General features: G+C 57.8%; 2 protein-coding genes across 2 annotated transcripts in view; one reads left to right on the forward strand and one right to left on the reverse strand.

Moving 5' to 3' along the window:
• The window catches only part of LOC132207499 (rab GTPase-binding effector protein 2-like), a 45,391-nt gene extending 45,357 nt beyond the window's left edge, over positions 1 to 34 (forward strand). Inside the window, exon 12 of the mRNA XM_059643265.1 lies at positions 17 to 34. Within this exon, the coding sequence (XP_059499248.1) occupies positions 17 to 34 (18 nt within the window). The remainder of the gene's footprint in view (positions 1 to 16) is intronic.
• Positions 35 to 1,330: 1,296 nt separating this feature from the next.
• LOC125450103 (sarcoplasmic/endoplasmic reticulum calcium ATPase 1) overlaps positions 1,331 to 20,266 on the reverse strand; it is a 45,474-nt gene continuing 26,538 nt past the window's right edge. Inside the window, 10 exon segments of the mRNA XM_059643266.1 lie at positions 1,331 to 1,368; positions 1,521 to 1,896; positions 4,447 to 4,665; positions 8,801 to 8,926; positions 9,816 to 9,947; positions 11,388 to 11,490; positions 12,612 to 12,700; positions 13,712 to 13,878; positions 18,049 to 18,346; positions 19,763 to 19,848. Of these exon segments, the coding sequence (XP_059499249.1) occupies positions 1,331 to 1,368; positions 1,521 to 1,896; positions 4,447 to 4,665; positions 8,801 to 8,926; positions 9,816 to 9,947; positions 11,388 to 11,490; positions 12,612 to 12,700; positions 13,712 to 13,878; positions 18,049 to 18,346; positions 19,763 to 19,848 (1,634 nt within the window).

Genomic DNA, 20,266 nt, shown 5'->3' on the forward strand with positions numbered 1-20,266 from the left:
AGAGCCTATTACACAGGGACAGGAGGCCATTTAGCGCCCCCCCCCCACAGAGCCTGTTACACAGGGACAGGAGGCCATTCAGCCCCTCACGGAGCCTGTTCCACAGGGACAGGAGGCCATTCAGCCCCTCACGGAGCCTGTTACACAGGGACAGGAGGCCATTCAGCCCCCCACAGAGCCTGTTCCACAGGGACAAGAGGCCATTCAGCCCCTCTCAGAGCCTGTTACACAGGGACAGGAGGCCATTCAGCCCCTCTCAGACCCTGTTCCACAGGGACAGGAGGCCATTCAGCCCCCTCACAGAGCCTGTTACACAGGGACAGGAGGCCATTCAGCACCCCCCCCCCCACACAGAGCCTGTTACACAGGGACAGGAGGCCATACAGCCCCTCTCAGAGCCTGTTCCACAGGGACAGGAGGCCATTCAGCCCCCCCCCACAGAGCCTATTACACAGGGACAGGAGGCCATTTAGCGCCCCCCCCCCCCCCCACAGAGCCTGTTACACAGGGACAGGAGGCCATTCAGCCCCTCACGGAGCCTGTTCCACAGGGACAGGAGGCCATTCAGCCCCCTCACAGAGCCTGTTACACAGGGACAGGAGGCCATTCAGCACCCCCCCCCCCCACACAGAGCCTGTTACACAGGGACAGGAGGCCATACAGCCCCTCTCAGAGCCTGTTCCACAGGGACAGGAGGCCATTCAGCCCCCCCCCACAGAGCCTATTACACAGGGACAGGAGGCCATTTAGCGCCCCCCCCCCACAGAGCCTGTTACACAGGGACAGGAGGCCATTCAGCCCCTCACGGAGCCTGTTCCACAGGGACAGGAGGCCATTCAGCCCCTCACGGAGCCTGTTACACAGGGACAGGAGGCCATTCAGCCCCCCACAGAGCCTGTTCCACAGGGACAAGAGGCCATTCAGCCCCTCTCAGAGCCTGTTACACAGGGACAGGAGGCCATTCAGCCCCTCTCAGACCCTGTTCCACAGGGACAGGAGGCCATTCAGCCCCCTCACAGAGCCTGTTACACAGGGACAGGAGGCCATTCAGCACCCCCCCCCCCACACAGAGCCTGTTACACAGGGACAGGAGGCCATACAGCCCCTCTCAGAGCCTGTTCCACAGGGACAGGAGGCCATTCAGCCCCCCCCCACAGAGCCTATTACACAGGGACAGGAGGCCATTTAGCGCCCCCCCCCCCCCACAGAGCCTGTTACACAGGGACAGGAGGCCATTCAGCCCCTCACGGAGCCTGTTCCACAGGGACAGGAGGCCATTCAGCCCCTCACGGAGCCTGTTACACCGGGACAGGAGGCCATTCAGCCCCTCTCAGAGCCTGTTACACCGGGACAGGAGGCCATTCAGCCCTATCATCGAGCGTGTTACACAGAGACAGGAAGAGGCCATTCAAGGACACAGCAGACCCTATCCCTCCAACAGCCCCCATCCTCGAGGCCCCACCCCCCCCCCCCCCAGCAGCTTGTGTGGATCCAGCAGGAGGCCTCCCCCCTCCCCGCACCGCCCCGCCGACCCATTCCCATTGCTCGCTGGCGCCTCACCATGGCGGTGATCTCGTCGAAGGACTGCAGGTACTCCACGATCTTGGATTTGTGCGCGGGCTCGACGCGGGCGAAGCAGCTCGCGTCGCGGCAGGCCATGCGCTGCTCCGCGGCAGACAGATCGTCAAACTCCCGGCCGGTGAAGGCACGGCCGACCACGTCCTCGTCCTCGCTGAAGATGCCGATACGGCGGCAGATGGCGACGGCGGTGCCCTTATTATCGCCGGTGATCATGATCACCCGGATACCTGCCTCCCGGCACAGCTGGATGGAGCCTATCACCTCCTTCCGCGGTGGGTCTAACATACCCACCACCCCCACAAAGGTCAGGTCAGACTGCACCGGGAGGTGGGGCGGGGGGTTAGAACATGGGGGAGGGACGCAGAGAGAGAGAGAGAGAGAGCGAGAGACAAGACAAGGAATGAGAAGGTGAGGGAGTGAGAGAGAGAGAATGGTAGAGAGAGGGCAGGGGAGAAGGGGACAGAGGGAGAGCGGGAGGGCGAGAGAGGGACAGTGAGAGAGAGAGAGAGAGACAAGACAAGGAATGAGAAGGAGAGGAAGTGAGAGAGAGAGGGAGAGAGAGAGAAGGCAGGGGAGAGGGAGAGGGGGATAGAGGGAGAGTGGGAGGGCGAGAGAGGGACAGAGAGAGTGAGAGAAAGACAAGACAGAGAATGAGAAGGCGAGGGAGTGAGAGAGAGAGAATGGGAGAGAGAGGGCAGGGAAGAGGGAGAGGGGGACAGAGAAAGAGCGGAAGGTGGGGAGAGGGACAGAGAGAGAGAGAGAGAGACAAAACAGGGAATGAGAAGGAGAGGGAGAGAGAGAGAGAGGGAGAGTGAGGGCGGGGAGAGGGAGAGGTGGACAGAGGGAGAGCGGGAGGGGGAGAGAGGGACAGAGAGAGTGAGAGAGAGAGACAAGACAGGGAATGAGAAGGAGAGGGAGAGAGAGAGAGAGAATGGTACAGAGAGGGCAGGGGAGAGGGGGACAGAGAAAAAGCGGGAGGGGGAGAGGGAAATAGAGGGGGGAAAAGTGGGTTGGGCAGTCAGGGAGGGTGAGACAGGGAGGAGGGGGGAGAGAGGAGGAGTGAGAGAGAGAGAGAGAGAGAGAGACAAGGACACAGAATGAGGAGGAGAGGGAGTGGGCGAGAAATGGGGGAGACAGAGGGGGGAAAGAGGGGAGAGAGAGTGGGGACAGGGAGACAGACAGAGAGAGAGAGGGAGACAGGGAAGAGAGAAGGGAAGGCGTGGGGGTGCGAGTGAGATGTGGTACAAAGGTGATAGAGTAGGGTGGAGAGACGGGGGAGAGAGACAGGCAGGAGGAAGCGAACAAAAGGCAAGCGGAGTGAACAGAAAGAAGGAGGTAGAGTGAGAGGGATAGAGGGAGAGTCAGAAAGAAAAGGAGTCCACAAGAGCGGTGAAAGCGAAAGAGGGAAACACAGAAGGAGTGGGGAAAACAAACCGAAAAATTAACTTCTGAAATAGACAAAGAACTGCACTTTGCTACTTGCTACAAAACTGAAACAGAAACAAAGATGTCGCAGGGAACACGAGCAGGGTCTGTGCACACAAAGCACAGTTCCAAGCCCACCGGCCATCTTCCCAACAGGGAGCCCCCAAGGATGCCGCCAGGCCTGCTGAGTTCCTGCCGCAGGGTCAGCGCCGACGGAGCGGGCGCTGTCAGAGGGTCAGTGCTGAGGGAGCGGGCGCTGTTGGAGGGTCAGTGCTGAGGGAGCGGGCACTGTCGGGGGGGGGTCAGTGCTGAGGGAGCAGGCACTGTCGGAGGGTCAGCGATGAGGGAGCGGGCGCTGTTGGAGGGTCTGCTGAGGGAGCGGGCACTGTCGGAGGGGGGTCAGTGCTGAGGGAGCGGGCACTGTCGGAGGGGGGTCAGTGCTGAGGGAGAGGGCACTGTCGGAGGGTCAGTGCTGAGGGAGAGGGCACTGTCGGAGGGTCAGTGCTGAGGGAGCGGGCACTGTCGGGGGGGGGGTCAGTGCTGAGGGAGCGGGCACTGTCGGAGGGTCAGTACTGAGGGAGTGGGCACTGTTGGAGGATCAGTGCTGAGGGAGCGGGCACTGTCGGGGGGGGTCAGTGCTGAGGGAGCGGGCGCTGTCGGAGGGTCAGTGCTGAGGGAGCAGGCACTGTCGGAGGGTCAGTGCTGAGGGAGCGGGCGCTGTCAGAGGGTCAGTGCTGAGGGAGCGGGCGCTGTCAGAGGGTCAGTGCTGAGGGAGCGGACGCTGTCAGAGGGTCAGCGCTGAGGGAGCGGGCGCTGTCAGAGGGTCAGTGCTGAGGGAGCGGGCACTGTCGGAGGGTCAGTGCTGAGGGAGGGGGCACTGTCAGAGGGTCAGTGCTGAGGGAGCGGGCACTGTCAGAGGGTCAGTGCTGAGGGAGCGGGCGCTGTCAGAGGGTCAGTGCTGAGGGAGCGGGCACTGTCAGAGGGTCAGTGCTGAGGGAGCGGGCACTGTCGGGGGGGGGGTCAGTGCTGAGGGAGCGGGCGCTGTTGGAGGGTCAGCGCTGAGGGAGCGGGCACTGTCGGAGGGTCAGTGCTGAGGGAGCGGGCGCTGTCAGAGGGTCAGTGCTGAGGGAGGGGGCACTGTCGGAGGGTCAGTGCTGAGGGAGCGGGCGCTGTCGGAGGGTCAATGCTGAGGGAGCGGGCACTGTCGGGGGGGTCAGTGCTGAGGGAGCGGGCGCTGTCGGAGGGTCAATGCTGAGGGAGCGGGCACTGTCGGGGGGGTCAGTGCTGAGGGAGCGCTGCACTATCAGAGAGTCAGCGCTGAGGGAGCGCCGCGCTGTCGGAGCTCCGTGGTCACCCTCTGTAGAAATTTGCGCGCCCGGTGTCCGCAATCTCTGTCCCAACCCTGCGTCCCCACCACCTTGGTCGGCCCATCCCTGTTACCTCGTACTCCGAGAACTTGGTGGAATCTTCCAGGTCCATCTCCTCTCTGTTGGGCGGCCTGTCGCGGGTGGCTAGTGCCAAGCATCGCAGTGTGTCCCTGCCTGTGCCCCACTCCTTGATGACCGATAGGATCTTGTCGCGGACTGCGTTTGTCAGGGGCACTTGGGTGGCGTTGACACGTACATAGTTACAGCGCTCGATCACCCCTTCGGGGGCGCCCTGCCGAGAGGAGAGACGGGGAGAACATGGGGCTCAGTGAGGGACCAGGCACGCGCAGTGAGAGACGGGCAGATGGCGGGAGAGTAGGATGGCGAGCTCCCTCCCCACCCACCCAGGGCCTTGCGGGAGGGTGTCCCCAGTTAACGACTGAGTTACTGAGGGTATCAGAGTGGGCGGGGGGGGGGGGGGTAATAGAGGGTGTCAGGGAATGTGTGCAACGGGTTTATTCCGGCTTTCACTGGGAATGTGGTGGTAATAGAGGGGTTAATGTGGGCTTGGCAGGAAGGGTTGGGGAGAACCCGAAGAGGTTCATACCTGAAGGATAAGGGAATGATCAGGGAGAAGGTAGGGCCGATCAGGGATAGCGTAGGGAACTTGTGTGTGGAGTCTGCGCAGATAGGGGAAGCCCTAAATGAGTTTTTTGCTTTGGTTTTCACTAAGGAAAGGGACCTTGTTGTGAATGAGAACTTTGAGGAGCAGGAAAACGGGCTTGAACAGATCAAGATTGAGGAAGTTGATGTGCTGGAAATTTTGGCAAACATTTAAGATTGAATAGTCCCCAGGGTGAGACCAGATTTATCCTAGGTTGCTCCGGGAAGCGAGAAAGGAGGTTGCTAAGCCACTGGCGAAGATCTTTGCTTCCTCACTCTCCACGGGAGTCGTACTGGAAGATTGGAGGGAGGCAAATGTTGTTCCTCTTTTCAAGAAAGGAAATAGGGAAATCCCTGGAAATTACAGACCAGTCAGTCTTACGTCTGTGGTCAGCAAGGTTTTGGAAAGAATTCTGAGGGATAGGATTGATGACTATTTGGAAAAGCATAGCGTGATTAAAGGGAGCCAGCATGGCTTTGTGAGGGGCAGGTCATGCCTTACAAATCTTATTGAGTTCTTTAAGGAGGTCAGAAGACAGGTTGACGAGGGTCGAGCAGTGGATGTGGTGTACATGGACTTCAGCAAGGCATTTGATAAGGTTCCCCACGGCAGGCTCATTCATAAATTCGGGACGTATGGGATACGGGGTGACTTGGCTGTCTGGATTCAGAACTGGTTGGCTGACAGGAGGCAGAGAGTGGTTGGAGATGGTAAGTATTCTGCCTGGAGGTCAGTGCTGAGTGGTGTCCCGCAGGGATCTGTTCTTGGGCCTCCGCTCTTTGTAGTTTTTATAAATAACTTGGATGAGGAGGTTGAGGCGTGGGTTAGTATGTTTGCTGATGACACAAAGGTTGGAGGTGCCATTGATAGTATCGAGGGCTATTACAGGCTTCAGCGAGACATTGACAGAATGCAGAGCTGGGCTGAGAAATGGCAGATGGAGTTCAACCTGGATAAATGCGAAGTGATGCATTTTGGAAAGACGAACTTAAATGCTGAATATCGGATTAAAGGCAGGATTCTCGGCACTGTGGAGGAACAGCGGGATCTTGGTGTTCAAGTGCATAGCTCCCTCAAAGTTGCCACCCAAGTGGATAAGGTTGTTAAGAAATCATATGGTGTTTTGGCTTTCATTAACAGGGGGATCGAGTTTCAGAGCCGCGAGGTTATGCTGCAGCTCTACAAAACCCTGGTGAGACCACACTTGGAATATTGTGTCCCGTTCTGGTCGTCCAATTATAGGGAAGATGTGGAGGCTTTGGAGAGGGTGCAAAGGAGGTTTACCAGGATGCTGCCTGGACTGGAGGGCTTGTCTTACGGGGAGAGGTTGACTGAGCTCGGACTTTTCTCTCTGGAGAGAAGGAGGAAGAGAGGTGACCTGATCGAGGTGTACAAGGTAATGAGAGGCACGGATAGAGTCGATAGCCAGAGACTTTTCCCCAGGGCAGGATTGACTGTCACGAGGGGTCATAGTTTTAAGGTGCTAGGAGGAAGGTATAGAGGAGACGTCAGAGGGAGGTTCTTCACCCAGAGAGTTGTGAGCGCATGGAATAGTTTGCCAGTGGTAGTCATGGAAGCAGAGTCATTAGTGACGTTTAAGCGACTGCCAGACATGCACATGGACAGCAGTGAATTGAGGGGAATGTAGGTTAGGTTATTTTATTTTTGGATTAGGATTAATCCACGGCACATCATCGTGGGCCAAAGGGCCTGTACTGTGCTGCACTTTTCTATGCTCTATGTTAATCGAGGCTGACGGAGGATGACAGTGTAATGGGAGGTGGGGAAGGGGGGATGATTGAGGCAGAGGGTGGGGGTGGATGGGCTGAGCAGGGATGTGATGAGGGGTGGGAAGGAGGAGCAATCAGGGCAGGGGGATGCAGGTTCAGAGGCTGCATGGGCTGGGTAGGGGGCAAAGGGGTGGACGGTGAGGGGGTGCAGAGGAGCCCAGATGGAGGTCGACTGGATGGGCTCTTCAAGGCGGGAGGCTAAATGAATATTTTTCAACAGTATTCACTCTAGAAAACGACAATGTTGTCGAGGAGAATACTGAGACACAGGCTACTAGACTTGGTGGGATTGAGGTTCACACGGAAGAGGTATTAGAAATCCTACAGAGGGTGAAGATAGACAAGTCCCCTGGGCCGGATGGGGTTTATCCTAGGATCCTCTGGGAAGCCAGGGAGGAGATTGCCGAGCCTTTGGCATTGATCTTTAACTCGTCATTGTCTGCAGGAATAGTGCCAGATGACTGGAGGATAGCAAATGTGGTTCTCCTGTTCAAGAAGGGGAGTAGAGACAACCCTGGTAATTATAGACCAGTGAGCCTTACCTCAGTTGTTGGTAAAGTGCTGGAAAAGGTTATAAGGGATAGGATTTATAATCATCTAGAAAAGAATAAATTGATCAGGGATAGTCAGCACAGTTTTGTGAAGGGAAGGTCGTGCCTCACAAACCTTATTGAGTTCTTTGAGAAGGTGACCAAACAGGTAGATGAGAGTAAACCGGTTGATGTGGTGTATATGGATTTCAGCAAGGCTTTCGATAAGGTTCCCCACAATAGGCTATTGTACAAAATGCGGAGGAATGGGATTGTGGGAGATATAGCAGTTTGGATCAGAAATTGGCTTGCTGAAAGAAGACAGAGGGTGTTCGTTGATGGGAAATGTTCATCCTGGAGACCAGTTACTAGTGGTGTACCGCAAGGGTCGGTGTTGGGTCCACTGCTGTTTGTCATTTTTATAAATGATCTGGATGAGGGCGTAGAAGGATGGGTTAGTAAATTTGCAGACGACACTAAGGTCGGTGGAGTTGTGGATAGTGGTGAAGGATGCTGTAGGTTGCAGAGAGACATAGATAAGCTGCAGAGCTGGGCTGAGAGGTGGCAAATGGAGTTTAATGCAGACAAGTGTGAGGTGATGCACTTTGGTAGGAGTAACCGGAAGGCAAAGTACTGGGCTAATGGTAAGATTCTTAGTCATGTAGATGAGCAGAGAGATCTCGGTGTCCATGTACACAGATCCTTGAAAGTTGCCACCCAGGTTGACAGGGCTGTTAAGAAGGCATACAGTGTTTTAGCTTTTATTAATAGAGAGATCGAGTTCCGGAACCAAGAGGTAATGGTGAAGCTGTACAAAACGCTGGTGCGGCCGCACTTGGAGTATTGTGTATAGTTCTGGTCACTGCATTATAAGAAGGATGTGGAAGCTTTGGAAAGGGTGCCGAGGAGATTTACTAGGATGTTGCCTGGTATGGAGGGAAGGTCTTACGAGGAAAGGCTGAGGGACTTGAGGCTGTTTTCATTAGAGAGAAGAAGGTTGAGAGGTGACTTAATTGAAACATAAAATAATCAGAGGGTTAGATAGGGTGGGTAGGGAGAGCCTTTTTCCTAGGATGGTGACGGCGAGCACAAGGGGGCATAGCTTTAAATTGAGGGGTGAAAGATATAGGAGGGATGTCAGAGGTAGTTTCTTTACTCAGAGAGTAGTAAGGGAATGGAACGCTTTGCCTGCAACGGTAGTAGATTCGCCAACTTTTGGTACATTTAAGTCGTCGTTGGACAAGCATATGGACGTACATGGAATAGTGTAGGTTAGTTGGGCTTCAGATCGGTATGACAGGTCGGCACAACATCGAGGGCCGAAGGGCCTGTACTGCGCTGTAATGTTCTATGTTCTATGAGAGAGCGAGAGGAGGGTGAGAGGGAAGAGGGTGAGGGACCGGAGGTTTCCCGATGGCAGGGGAGGGGGGAATGAGACCTTACCTTCACAAACATCTTGTTGCCCACCGCAGCTTTCGAAGCTTTGGCCGGGCTGCAGTAGACCGACATGGACTTGCGATCACGGGAGAACTCCAGCGTAAATTCCTTCCTCATCAACTGCTTAATCACCTGGGGATGGGATCGGGGCGGGGTGGGGGGGGGTTTGGGTGGGTGAAAACAGGACAGGGAACAGGTTAGGGAGCTGCCGACGGGAGTCACACACACGCGCACACTGAATCTGAACCAGGAGGAGGCATCGATGTCAGCAGGGAGTTACCTCGGGGAGTCCTCAACATTGGTCTCGCGGCTTCAGGTTAAACATGGGCAAGGAAACGCCCACGTCCCACCCTCTCCCTCCCCCGCAGCTTATGAATTGGTACTGGTCCACACTGAATAATACCTGGAGAAAGCACTGAAGGTGGGAAGGGTGCACGACACCCTCACGGGGGTGGAATTCCATGTGCTACCGCCAAGAGGGGCTCGGCAGTGGTCCTACAGTTCGAGCTGGTTGGGTCCCGAAGGGCTGAGCTGCTGGACTGGGTCTGCAGCAGGTGGAAAGGGGACCAACGAGAGGGAAGAACACACCCGGCCTCACCGTCACCAGTCTGCCAGCTGCAGCTGCATCTGTCCATGACCGTACTGGTAAGGGTGACCGCCGTACAGTCCTTGTGGAGACCAAGCCTCAACTTCACATTGAGGAGCATCTCCACTCAGCTGAGTGGAACTGCCACTGTGCTCAGTGGGACACAAATAGCAGCTTGAGACAAGGCACCCGGGGGATGTCGATACCGACCGCAGCAGAGCTGTGCTCCAGCACATCCTGCGCCCTCGCTGGGGCGGGCTGGGGGGCAGTGGGAGAGACATGGGTGCTGTAGCGGGAACACAACGGGAACACCGCTGCTCCGATGGAGCATCATGCCATGCACTCTTCAGCCAAATGCCACCAGACGGTGCGAGGCAGCAGGGCAAACTCCCCACGCGCACTCACCCCCATCCCCCACCCCAGAAGGATACTTACGGAGCTGCAGGCATTCGCCCTTTCCACTTTGGACATGGAGCGCAAGTCGGAGTTAAAGACGTTCATCTTCTCTACCAGGCAGACCAGGGCTGTCTCTGTCGCCTCGCCCACCTTCTCATAGATGCCCTTCCCCTACAGGCAACAGACAGCAAGCACAGGGGGGTCAGCACCGATACCCACACACACACACAGACACACACACACACACACACACACACACTAACACACACACACACACAGACACACACACACACACACACACTAACACGCACACACACACAGACACACACACACTATCTGTAGGATCAGAAAGGAGGCCACTCAGCCCCTCCAGTTACTGTGACACACCGAGTCAGCACACTCCCTGGGCAGCCTATCAAAATGGACACACTCCCGTGGGGATTCCCTGTAAATACTGACACACACCCCCGGGGATTCCCTGTAAATACTGACACACTCCCCCCACCGGGGATTCCCTGTAAATACTGACACACACCCCCGGGATTCCCTGTAAATACTGACACACTCCCCCCACCGGGGATTCCCTGTAAATACTGACACACTCCCCCCCCACCGGGGATTCCCTGTAAATACTGACACACACCCCCGGGGATTCCCTGTAAATACTGACACACTCCCCCCACCGGGGATTCCCTGTAAATACTGACACTCTCCCCCCACCAGGGAATCCCTGTAAATACTGACACACTCCCCCCACCGGGGATTCCCTGTAAATACTGACACACGCTCCCCCCACCGGGGATTCCCTGTAAATACTGACACACTCCCCCCACCTCCTGGGGATTCCCTGTAAATACTGACACACTCTCCCCTACCCGGGGATTCCCTGTAAATACTGACACACTCTCCCCCTACCCCGGGGATTCCCTGTAAATTCTGACACACTCCCCCCCCGGGATTCCCTGTAAATACTGACACACTCCCCCCACCCCGGGATTCCCTGTAAATACTGACACACTGCCCCCCGGGATTCCCTGTAAATTCTGACACATTCCCCCCACCGGGGATTCCCTGTAAATACTGACACACACCCCCGGGGATTCCCTGTAAATACTGACACACTCCCCCCACCGGGGATTCCCTGTAAATACTGACACTCTCCCCCCACCAGGGAATCCCTGTAAATACTGACACACTCCCCCCACCGGGGATTCCCTGTAAATACTGACACACGCTCCCCCCACCGGGGATTCCCTGTAAATACTGACACACTCCCCCCACCTCCTGGGGATTCCCTGTAAATACTGACACACTCTCCCCTACCCGGGGATTCCCTGTAAATACTGACACACTCTCCCCCTACCCCGGGGATTCCCTGTAAATTCTGACACACTCCCCCCCCGGGATTCCCTGTAAATACTGACACACTCCCCCCACCCCGGGATTCCCTGTAAATACTGACACACTGCCCCCCGGGATTCCCTGTAAATTCTGACACATTCCCCCCACCGGGGATTCCCTGTAAATACTGACATACTGCTCCCCGGCCAGATACCCAGTAAATACTGACTCACTGTTCGTTTATCATGCTCTAGGTCTGGAAACACACACCTCGTTGTAATCAAGTGACGAGTCGTTGCAGAGAGCACAGATTGTAGCGAGCTCCACCAACCCATCGTACTGACCACACTTAATCGTTTTCTCGTTCTTCTGTCTATGTATCAGAGAATACAGCAAAACATTAACATCCAGGAGTCAGCGCTGACCCCCCGACAGGGCCGCTCCCTCAGTGCTGACCCTCCGACAGTGCCCGCTCCCTCAGCACTGACCCTCTGACAGTGCCACTCCCTCAGCACTGACCCTCCGACAGTGCCCGCTCCCTCAGCGCTGACCCTCTGACAGTCCCCGCTCCCTCAGTGCTGACCCTCCTACAAAGCCCCCTCCCTCAGCACTGACCCTCCGACAGTCCCCGCTCCCTCAGCGCTGACACTGCTACAGTGCCCCCTCCCTCAGCACTGACCCTCTGACAGTGTCCGCTCCCTCAGCACTGACCCTCCGACAGTGCCCGCTCCCTCAGCACTGACCCTCCGACAGTGCCACTCCCTCAGCACTGACCCTCCAACAGGGCCCGCTCCCTCAGCGCTGACCCTCTGACAGTCCCCGCTCCCTCAGTGCTGACCCTCCTACAGAGCCCCCTCCCTCAGCACTGACCCTCCGACAGACCCCGCTCCCTCAGCGCTGACCCTCCTACAGTGCCCCCTCCCTCAGCACTGACCCTCCGAAGCGTCCGCTCCCTCAGCACTGACCCTCCGACAGTGCCCGCTCCCTCAACACTGACCCTCCGACAGTGCCCCCTCCCTCAGCACTGACCCTCCGACAGCGCCCGCTCCCTCAACACTGACCCTCCGACAGCGCCCACTCCCTCAGCGCTGACCCTCCAACAGTGCCCGCTCCCTCAACACTGACCCTCCGACAGTGCCCGCTCCCTCAACACTGACCCTCCGACAGTGCCCGCTCCCTCAGCACTGACCCTCCGACAGTGCCCGCTCCCTCAACACTGACCCTCCGACAGTGCCCGCTCCCTCAGCGCTGACCCTCCGACAGTGTGGAGCAACCCCCCACACCACCCCCCATCCCATGGCCAGTCCGTGGTCCTCTGTGTGTGCCCAGCTGTGTGGGTGTGAGATTCCTGAGCACCCTGCATCCTCCTTATTACAGTGTGAAATGGCCACCCCACGCTCAACCTGATGGACCCCCCTGGTTGTTGCGATTCAGAGTCGCGCTCTCTCTCCCCCCGATGCAGCGCGGTGCCCTCAGTGCCAGGGCCCTACTCACATTTCTCCCTCTGGGGCGTACGTGGATCCTGTGATGGAGAATTCGTTCAGCGAGCAGACATCCCCATCCACCTTGTCAAGCACGAACATCTGCGGGTGGATGGCACAAACGCACATTCAGCGACATCCACAGAGTCCAGGCTCCTCCGCCAGCCGAGCTGAGTCACGCCCCGCTAACCCCTCCTGCCGGCCGGGACAGCTCTGGGGCTCGCAAACCCGCGACAGCGGGGCACAGGGGGAGCAGGCCCGAGAGCGGCGGGTCTGACGCCCTTCCGAAGCTGCGCGCTCGAACTCAAGTGACTCCCATCCTGTGGGCAATGGGAACCCTGGGATGCAGGTTCCCTGTCATTTTTGCTGTGCAGAATTAAAAACAGTGCGGTGCTCCCTGCAAGCGGCAGGCTCACAGGGAACGGACGTTCTCCTGAGGTGTCTGTGGTGGGGGGACAGGTTGCGAAGCTGGCGGTGTTGGGAGCCCTGATTACGAAGGAGCCGGCGCGATAGAGGCTACTTCTGTGTTGACGGACAATGCAAGAATCCGAAAGGGTGACGGGCAGGGAGGAGGTCACAGGCTGGCTTGCTAAATGAGCAGGGAGGTGGCACAGAAAGTTTAACAGAGAGAGAGACAGTGAGAGAGGGAGACGGACAAGTCTGAAGGGGCTCACTTTGGGAGCAAGAACAAGGATGGACAATCTGAAATGAAAGGGACAATTCTAAAGGTGGTGCAGCGGGCACAGGCAGGGCACAGATCCAGTTTAACAGAGAGAGAGAGAGAGAAAAGTGAGGAGGGATGCACTTTGTCAGGAAGAACACAGAGTAACAATGTGAAACAAAACGGGCCAATTCGAAAGGGTTTATTGCAGGAGCAGAGGGATCTGGGGGACATCAGCATGGAGATCAGTGAGGGTGTCTGCACAGGTGGAGAGGCAGTTAACAAAGCAGACAGGATCCTAAGCTTTAGCAAGAGGGGCACAGTGAGCAAGGGAGGAACAGGGGATACTAAACCTATCTAAAGTACCAAGGCTCCCTCCCGGTCAGAACACAGCCTCCAATTCCAGGCAGCGGATGAAGGTTTGTATCTGCAGGTGACGGTATGACACGTACCTTGCAGACAGACATCTGATTCGTGGTCAAAGTGCCAGTCTTGTCTGAGCAGATGACCGATGTACAGCCCAGTGTTTCTACAGAGGGCAGGCTCCTGACAATGGCATTTTTCTTGGCCATCCTGCGGGTACCGAGTGCCAGGCAGGTGGTAATCACAGCAGGCAGCCCTGGAGGGGACAGTACACTCAGAAACACGGCAAGGAGAATGGCAACAGTACAGAGAAGGCACGGTATCAGCGCTGAGGGAGCGGGCACTGTCGGAGAGTCAGGGCTGAGGGAGCGGGCACTGTCGGATGGTCAGTGCTGAGGGAGCGGGCACTGTCGGAGGGTCAGTGCTGAGGGAGCGGACACTGTCGGAGGGTCAGTGCTGAGGGAGCGGGCACTGTCAGAGGGTCAGGGCTCAGGGAGGGGACACTGTTGGAGGGTCAGTGCTGAGGGAGCGGGCACTGTCAGAGGGTCAGTGGTGAGGGAGCGGGCACTGTCGGAGGGTCAGTGCTGAGGGAGGGGGCGCTGTCAGAGGGTCAGTGCTGAGGGAGGGGGCATTGTCGGAGGATCAGTGCTGAGGGAGGGGGCACTGTCGGAGGGTCAGTGCTGAGGGAGCGGACACTGTCGGAGGGTCAGTGTGAGGGAGGGGGCACTGTCAGAGGGTCAGTGCTGAGGGAGCAGACACTGTCGGAGGGTCAATGTGAGGGAGGGGGCACTGTCGGATGGTCAGTGCTGAGGGAGCAGGCACTGTCGGAGGGTCAGTGCTGAGGGAGCGGGCACTGTCGGAGAGTCAGTGCTGAGGGAGCGGGCGCTGTCGGAGTGTCAGTGTGAGGGAGCGGGCACTGTCGGAGGGTCAGCGCTGAGGGAGCGGGCGCTGTCGGAGGGTCAGTGCTGAGGGAGCGGACACTGTCGGAGAGTCAGGGCTGAGGGAGGGGACACTGTCGGAGGGTCAGCGCTGATTGGGCGGGCACTGTCGGAGGGTCAGTGCTGAGGGAGCGGGCGCTGTCAGAGGGTCAGTGCTGAGGGAGGGGGCGCTGTTGGAGGGTCAGTGCTGAGGGAGGGGGCGCTGTCAGAGGGTCAGTGCAGAGGGAGGGGGCATTGTCGGAGGGTCAGTGCTGAGGGAGGGGGCACTGTCGGAGGGTCAGTGCTGACGGAGGGGGCACTGTCGGAGGGTCAGTGCTGAGGGAGGGGGCACTGTCAGAGGGTCAGTGCTGAGGGAGGGGGCACTGTCGGAGGGTCAGGGCTGAGGGATTGATTTGTATCTGAGGGTCAGTGCTGAGGGACCGGTCTGTATCGGAGGGTAACTGCTGAGGGATTGGTCTGTATTGGACGGTCGGTGCTGAGAGATTGTTTGTATTGGAGGGTCGGCACTGAGGGATCGGTTTGTATCGGAGGGTCGGTGCTGGGGGATCAGTTTTTATTGTAGGAATCGTCACTGAGGGACCAGTCTATATCGGAGGGTCGGCACTGAGAGATCGGTTTGTATCGGAAGGTCGGCGCTGAGGGATCGGTCTGTATCGGAGGGTCAGCACTGAGGGATCGGTCTGTATCGGAGGGTCAGCACTGAGGGATCGGTTTGTATCGGAAGGTCGGCGCTGAGGGATTGGTCTGTATTGGAAGGTGGCGCTGAGGGACCAGTCTATATTGGAGGGTCTGCACTGAGGGATCGGTTTGTATTGGAAGGTCGGCGCTGAGGGATTGGTTTGTATCGGAAGGTCGGCGCTGAGGGATCGGTTTGTGTAGGAAGGTCAGCGCTGAGCGATCGGTTTGTTTCGGAAGGTCAGCGCTGAGGGATCAGTTTGTATCGGAATGTCAGCGCTGAGCGATCAGTTTGTATTGGAGGGTCGGCGCTGAGGGATCGGTTTGTATCGGAAGGTCAGTGCTGAGGGATCGGTTTGTATAGGAGGGTCGGCGCTGAGGGATCGGTTTGTATCGGAAAGTCAGTGCTGAGGGATCGGTTTTTATCGGAAGGTCGGCGCTGAGGGATCGGTTTGTATCGGAAGGTCAGCGCTGAGGGATCAGTTTGTATTGGAGGGTCAGCACTGAGGGATCAGTTTGTATCGTAGGAATCAGCAGTGAGGGATCGGTTTGTATCGGCGGGTCAGCGCTGAGGGATCAGTTTGTATTGGAGGGTCAGCACTGAGGGATCAGTTTGTATCGGAAAGTCGGCACTGAGGGATCGGTTTGTATCTGAGGGTCGGTGCTGAGGGATCAGTTTGTATTGGAGGGTCAGCACTGAGGGATCAGTTTGTATCGTAGGAATCGGCGCTGAGGGACCAGTCTGTATCGGAGGGTCGGCGCTGAGGGATCGGTTTGTATCGGAGGGTCGGCGCTGAGGGATCGGTTTGTATAGGAGGGTCAGCGCTGAGGGATCGGTTTGTATCGGAAAGGTCGGCGCTGAGGGATCGGTTTGTATACGAGGGTCGGCGCTGAGGGATCGGTTTGTATCGGAAAGGTCGGTGCTGAGGGATCAGTTTGTATTGGAGGGTCAACGCTGAGGGATCAGTCTGTATCGGAGGGTCAGCGCTGAGGGATTGGTCTGTATCGGAGGGTCAGCGCTGCGGGATTGGTCTGTATTGGAGGGTCGGTGCTGAGGGATCAGTTTGTATCAGAGGGTCGGTTCTGAGAGATCAGTTTGTATCGGAGGGTCGGTGCTGCAGGATTGGTCTGTATCGGAGGGTCGGTGCTGAGAGGTCAGTTTGTATCGGAGGGTCGGTGCTGAGAGATCGGTTTGTATCGGAGGGTCGGTGCTGCGAGATCAGTTTGTATTGGAGGGTCAGTGCTGAAGGATCGGTCTGTATCGGAGGGTTGGTGCTGAGGGATCAGTTTGTATTGGAGGGACAGCACTGAAGGATCGGTTTGTATTGGAGGGTCAGTGCTGAGGGATCAGTTTGTATCGGAGGGACAGCGCTGAAGGATCGGTTTGTATCGGAGGGTCGGTGCTGAGGGATCAGTTTGTATCGGAGGGACAGCGCTGAAGGATCGGTTTGCATCGGAGGGTCGGTGATGAGGGATCGGTCTGTATCGGAGGGTCAGTGCTGAAGCATCGGTCTGTATCGGAGGGTCGGTGCTGAGGGATCAGTTTGCTTCAGAGGGACAGCGCTGAAGGATCGGTTTGTATCCGAGGGTCGGCACTGAGGGACCGGTTTCTATCGGACGGTCGGTGCTGAGGGATCGGTCTGTATCGGAGGGTCAGCACTGAGGGATCGGTCTGTATCAGAAGGTCGGCACTGAGGGATCGGTTTGTATCGGAGGGTCAGCGCTGAGGGATCGGTTTGTATCGGATGGTCGGTGCTGAGGGTTCGGTCTGTATCGGAAGTTCAGTGCTGAGAGATCGGAGGTTCGGTGCTGAGGGTCAGCACTGAGAGATCGGTCTATATCAGAGGGTCGGTGCTAAAGGATCGGTCTGTATCGGAGGGTCGGTGCTGAGGGATCGGTCTGTATCAGAAGGTCGGCACTGAGGGATCGGTCTGTATCGGAGGGTCAGTGCTGAGGGATCGGTTTGTATCGGAGGGTCAGTGCTGAGGGATCGGTTTGTATCGGAGGGTCAGTGCTGAGGGATCAGTTTGCATCGGAGGGACAGCACTGAAGGATCGGTTTGTATCGGAGGGTCAGCACTGAGGGATCGGTCTGTATCAGAAGGTCGGCACTGAGGGATCGGTTTGTATCGGAGGGTCAGCGCTGAGGGATCGGTTTGTATCGGATGGTCGGTGCTGAGGGTTCGGTCTGTATCGGAAGTTCAGTGCTGAGAGATCGGAGGTTCGGTGCTGAGGGTCAGCACTGAGAGATCGGTCTATATCAGAGGGTCGGTGCTAAAGGATCGGTCTGTATCGGAGGGTCAGTGCTGAGGGATCGGTCTGTATCAGAAGGTCGGCACTGAGGGATCGGTCTGTATCGGAGGGTCAGTGCTGAGGGATCGGTTTGTATCGGAGGGTCAGTGCTGAGGGATCGGTTTGTATCGGATGGTCGGTGCCGAGGGGTCGGTCTGTATCAGAGGGTCAGCACTGAGGGATCGGTCTGTATCAGAAGGTCGGCACTGAGGGATCGGTTTGTATCGGAGGGTCAGTGCTGAGGGATCAGAGGTTCGGTGCTGAGGGTCAGCGCTGAGAGATCGGTCTATATCGGAGGGTCGGTGCTGCAGGATTGGTCTGTATCGAAGGGTCGGTGCTGAGGGATCAGTTTGTATTGGAGGTTCAGTGCTGAGGGATCGGAGGTTCAGTGCTGAGTGATCGGTCTGTATCAGTGTGCCAGCTGGTTGAGGGAGGAGTCACTCCATGCTGGGATACTGGCCCTGGCGGTGTGGAGAAGTTGGTGAGGGTTGGGATTGGAGGAGGAGGGGAGGGATAACTGACCTTCTGGAATAGCTGCCACGGCCAGGGCGACTGCGATCTTGAAGTAGTAGACCGCGCCTCGGATCCAGGAGCCTCCATGGACGGGGTCGTTGAAGTGTCCGATGTTGATGAGCCAGACTGCGACACAGATGAGGGAGATAACTTTGGAGAGCTGCTCTCCGAACTCGTCCAGCTTCTGCTGCAGCGGTGTCTTGTCCTGCTCGGTGGCCACCATTTGATCCCGGATCTTGCCGATCTCCGTGTTCACGCCGGTGGCCACCACCACGCCCGTGGCTTTACCAGCTGCTATGTTGGTGCCCTGGGAGCCGGGGAAAAGAGTGGGGGGGGCGAAGACAATGAGAGAGCGGAGTTACCCACTGGCAGGGGTGGCGGTGGGGAAGGCGATCACTGCCGGACAATCATTAACTGACCAATCAGTACGACAATCTCCAGCTGCTTCATCGATAACCTGCCCTCCTCAGAAGGTCAGAAATGGTGGGGCGGGTGGGGAGGGGGGGCGCGTGTTCGCTGATGGTTACACAGTGTTCAGCACCGTTCGCACCTCCTCAGAGACTGGGGCAGCCCGTGTCCAAACACAACAAGATCTGGACGATGTCCAGGCTTGGGGCTGACAAGCGACATTCGCGCCACACAAATACCAGGCTGTGCCCGTCACCAGTAAGAGAGGATCTAACCCATCACCACCCCCACCCCCAACCCCTCCCCTCACTATCAACATCCCGTGGGCTCCCATTGAGCAGAAACTGACCCGGGACCCCCTGTCCCATCTCACTCCAGGAGTAGGTCAGAGGTTGGGAATCCTGCAGCGAGTAACTCCCGTCCTGACGAACCAACCCCGCCTGCCCCCGCCAACCCCCAAAGTCTGTCCCACCATTGGCAAGGCTGGAAGGGGGACAACCTCTCCACATCTCCCCTGTCACATTCGCACCCCGCCGCCCAGTGAAACCTCAATGGGTACAGCATCTGAACTAATCGACCCCTCGTCCATAAGACAGCACATTCCTGGGCACTGCGGGACAATTTCCCACAGCCAATGCCACCCTAACCTGCACATCCCTGGACTGTGGGAGGAAACCGGAGCGCCCAGAGGAAACCCGCACAGACACGGGCGTGGGGGGGCGGTGGGGAATGTGCAAACTCTGCACAGCCAGTCACCTCAGGGTGGAATCAAACCCGGGTCCTTGGCGCTGTGAGGCCGCCATGCCAACTTAGATTGATCGGCGAGGACTCCTGAATCCCTGTGTCCCACAGCTTTCTGGCGTCCTACCCTGTGTTCCCAATTCTGCGTGCGTCGTCGCAGTTGACGTTTCCCACCCCCCACCCCCCAACCTCTCCTCGATGAGCCCTTTGCCCGCCAGCAACCCCAACCCTTCCTGCTGCCTTAAAATACAACCAGACATCACAGACAGTGCGGTCACCCCCCCCCAACCCCCCATCTTCAGCATCTTTCTGGGGGCAAAGATGTGAAAACCCTCCGATGGCGGGGGAGGAAAAAAAACACCTGCGCTGAACGGGGGCAGCCGTCCGAACCGTGACCCCTGTGTTCGATCCCGTCAGTGCTGGCTCTTTCAGATGCCAGTGGGCAGAGGTCTGTCCCTGTAAGGCGGCCCAGAAGGGGTGCGGGGGGTACCCCTGGCTGAAGTGCCGGGGCAAAGCATGAAGCGGGCGGTTGCGGGTCGGCCGGGGGGTGAGGGGGCTTGGGGTGGTGACTCACAGAGAACAGCATATTCTTCTTGTCCTGGTTCACAGCTCGAGGGTCTGGCACTGGGTCAGTGTGCTTGATGACAGACACCGATTCACCTTTTCCGAGAGACAAGAGACAGCATTCAGCGCCAGGCTGGTTGGCCGACGTGCCCGAGCCCAGTCCCGCCGACTCTGCCCCTCCGACCCGCCCACAACCCAGACCCCCCGGCCCTTACCGGCTCCATTTCAGGCCCTTGGAGAGCCGGCTCACTCAGCCGCTGGACTGGAGAGTGCGTAGGTCAGAGCGGCAAAGGACAGGGGGTCGGGGTGAGGTCCAGACGGGGTCGGGGAGGGGCCGGATTGGGGTCGGGGTGGGGCCGGATTGGGGTCAGGGTGGGGTCAATGTAGGGTCGCAGCGGGTTCAGGTTCAGGTTCAGGTTTGGAGTGGGGTCAGGGTGAGGTCGGGGGGGGTCAGACTGGTGTCCCAATGGGGTCAGAGTGGGGTCGGGGTGAGGTCTGGAGGGGTCGGACTGGT

This window comes from Stegostoma tigrinum, chromosome 50 (assembly GCF_030684315.1).
Source record: "Stegostoma tigrinum isolate sSteTig4 chromosome 50, sSteTig4.hap1, whole genome shotgun sequence".
NCBI lineage: Eukaryota > Metazoa > Chordata > Chondrichthyes > Orectolobiformes > Stegostomatidae > Stegostoma > Stegostoma tigrinum.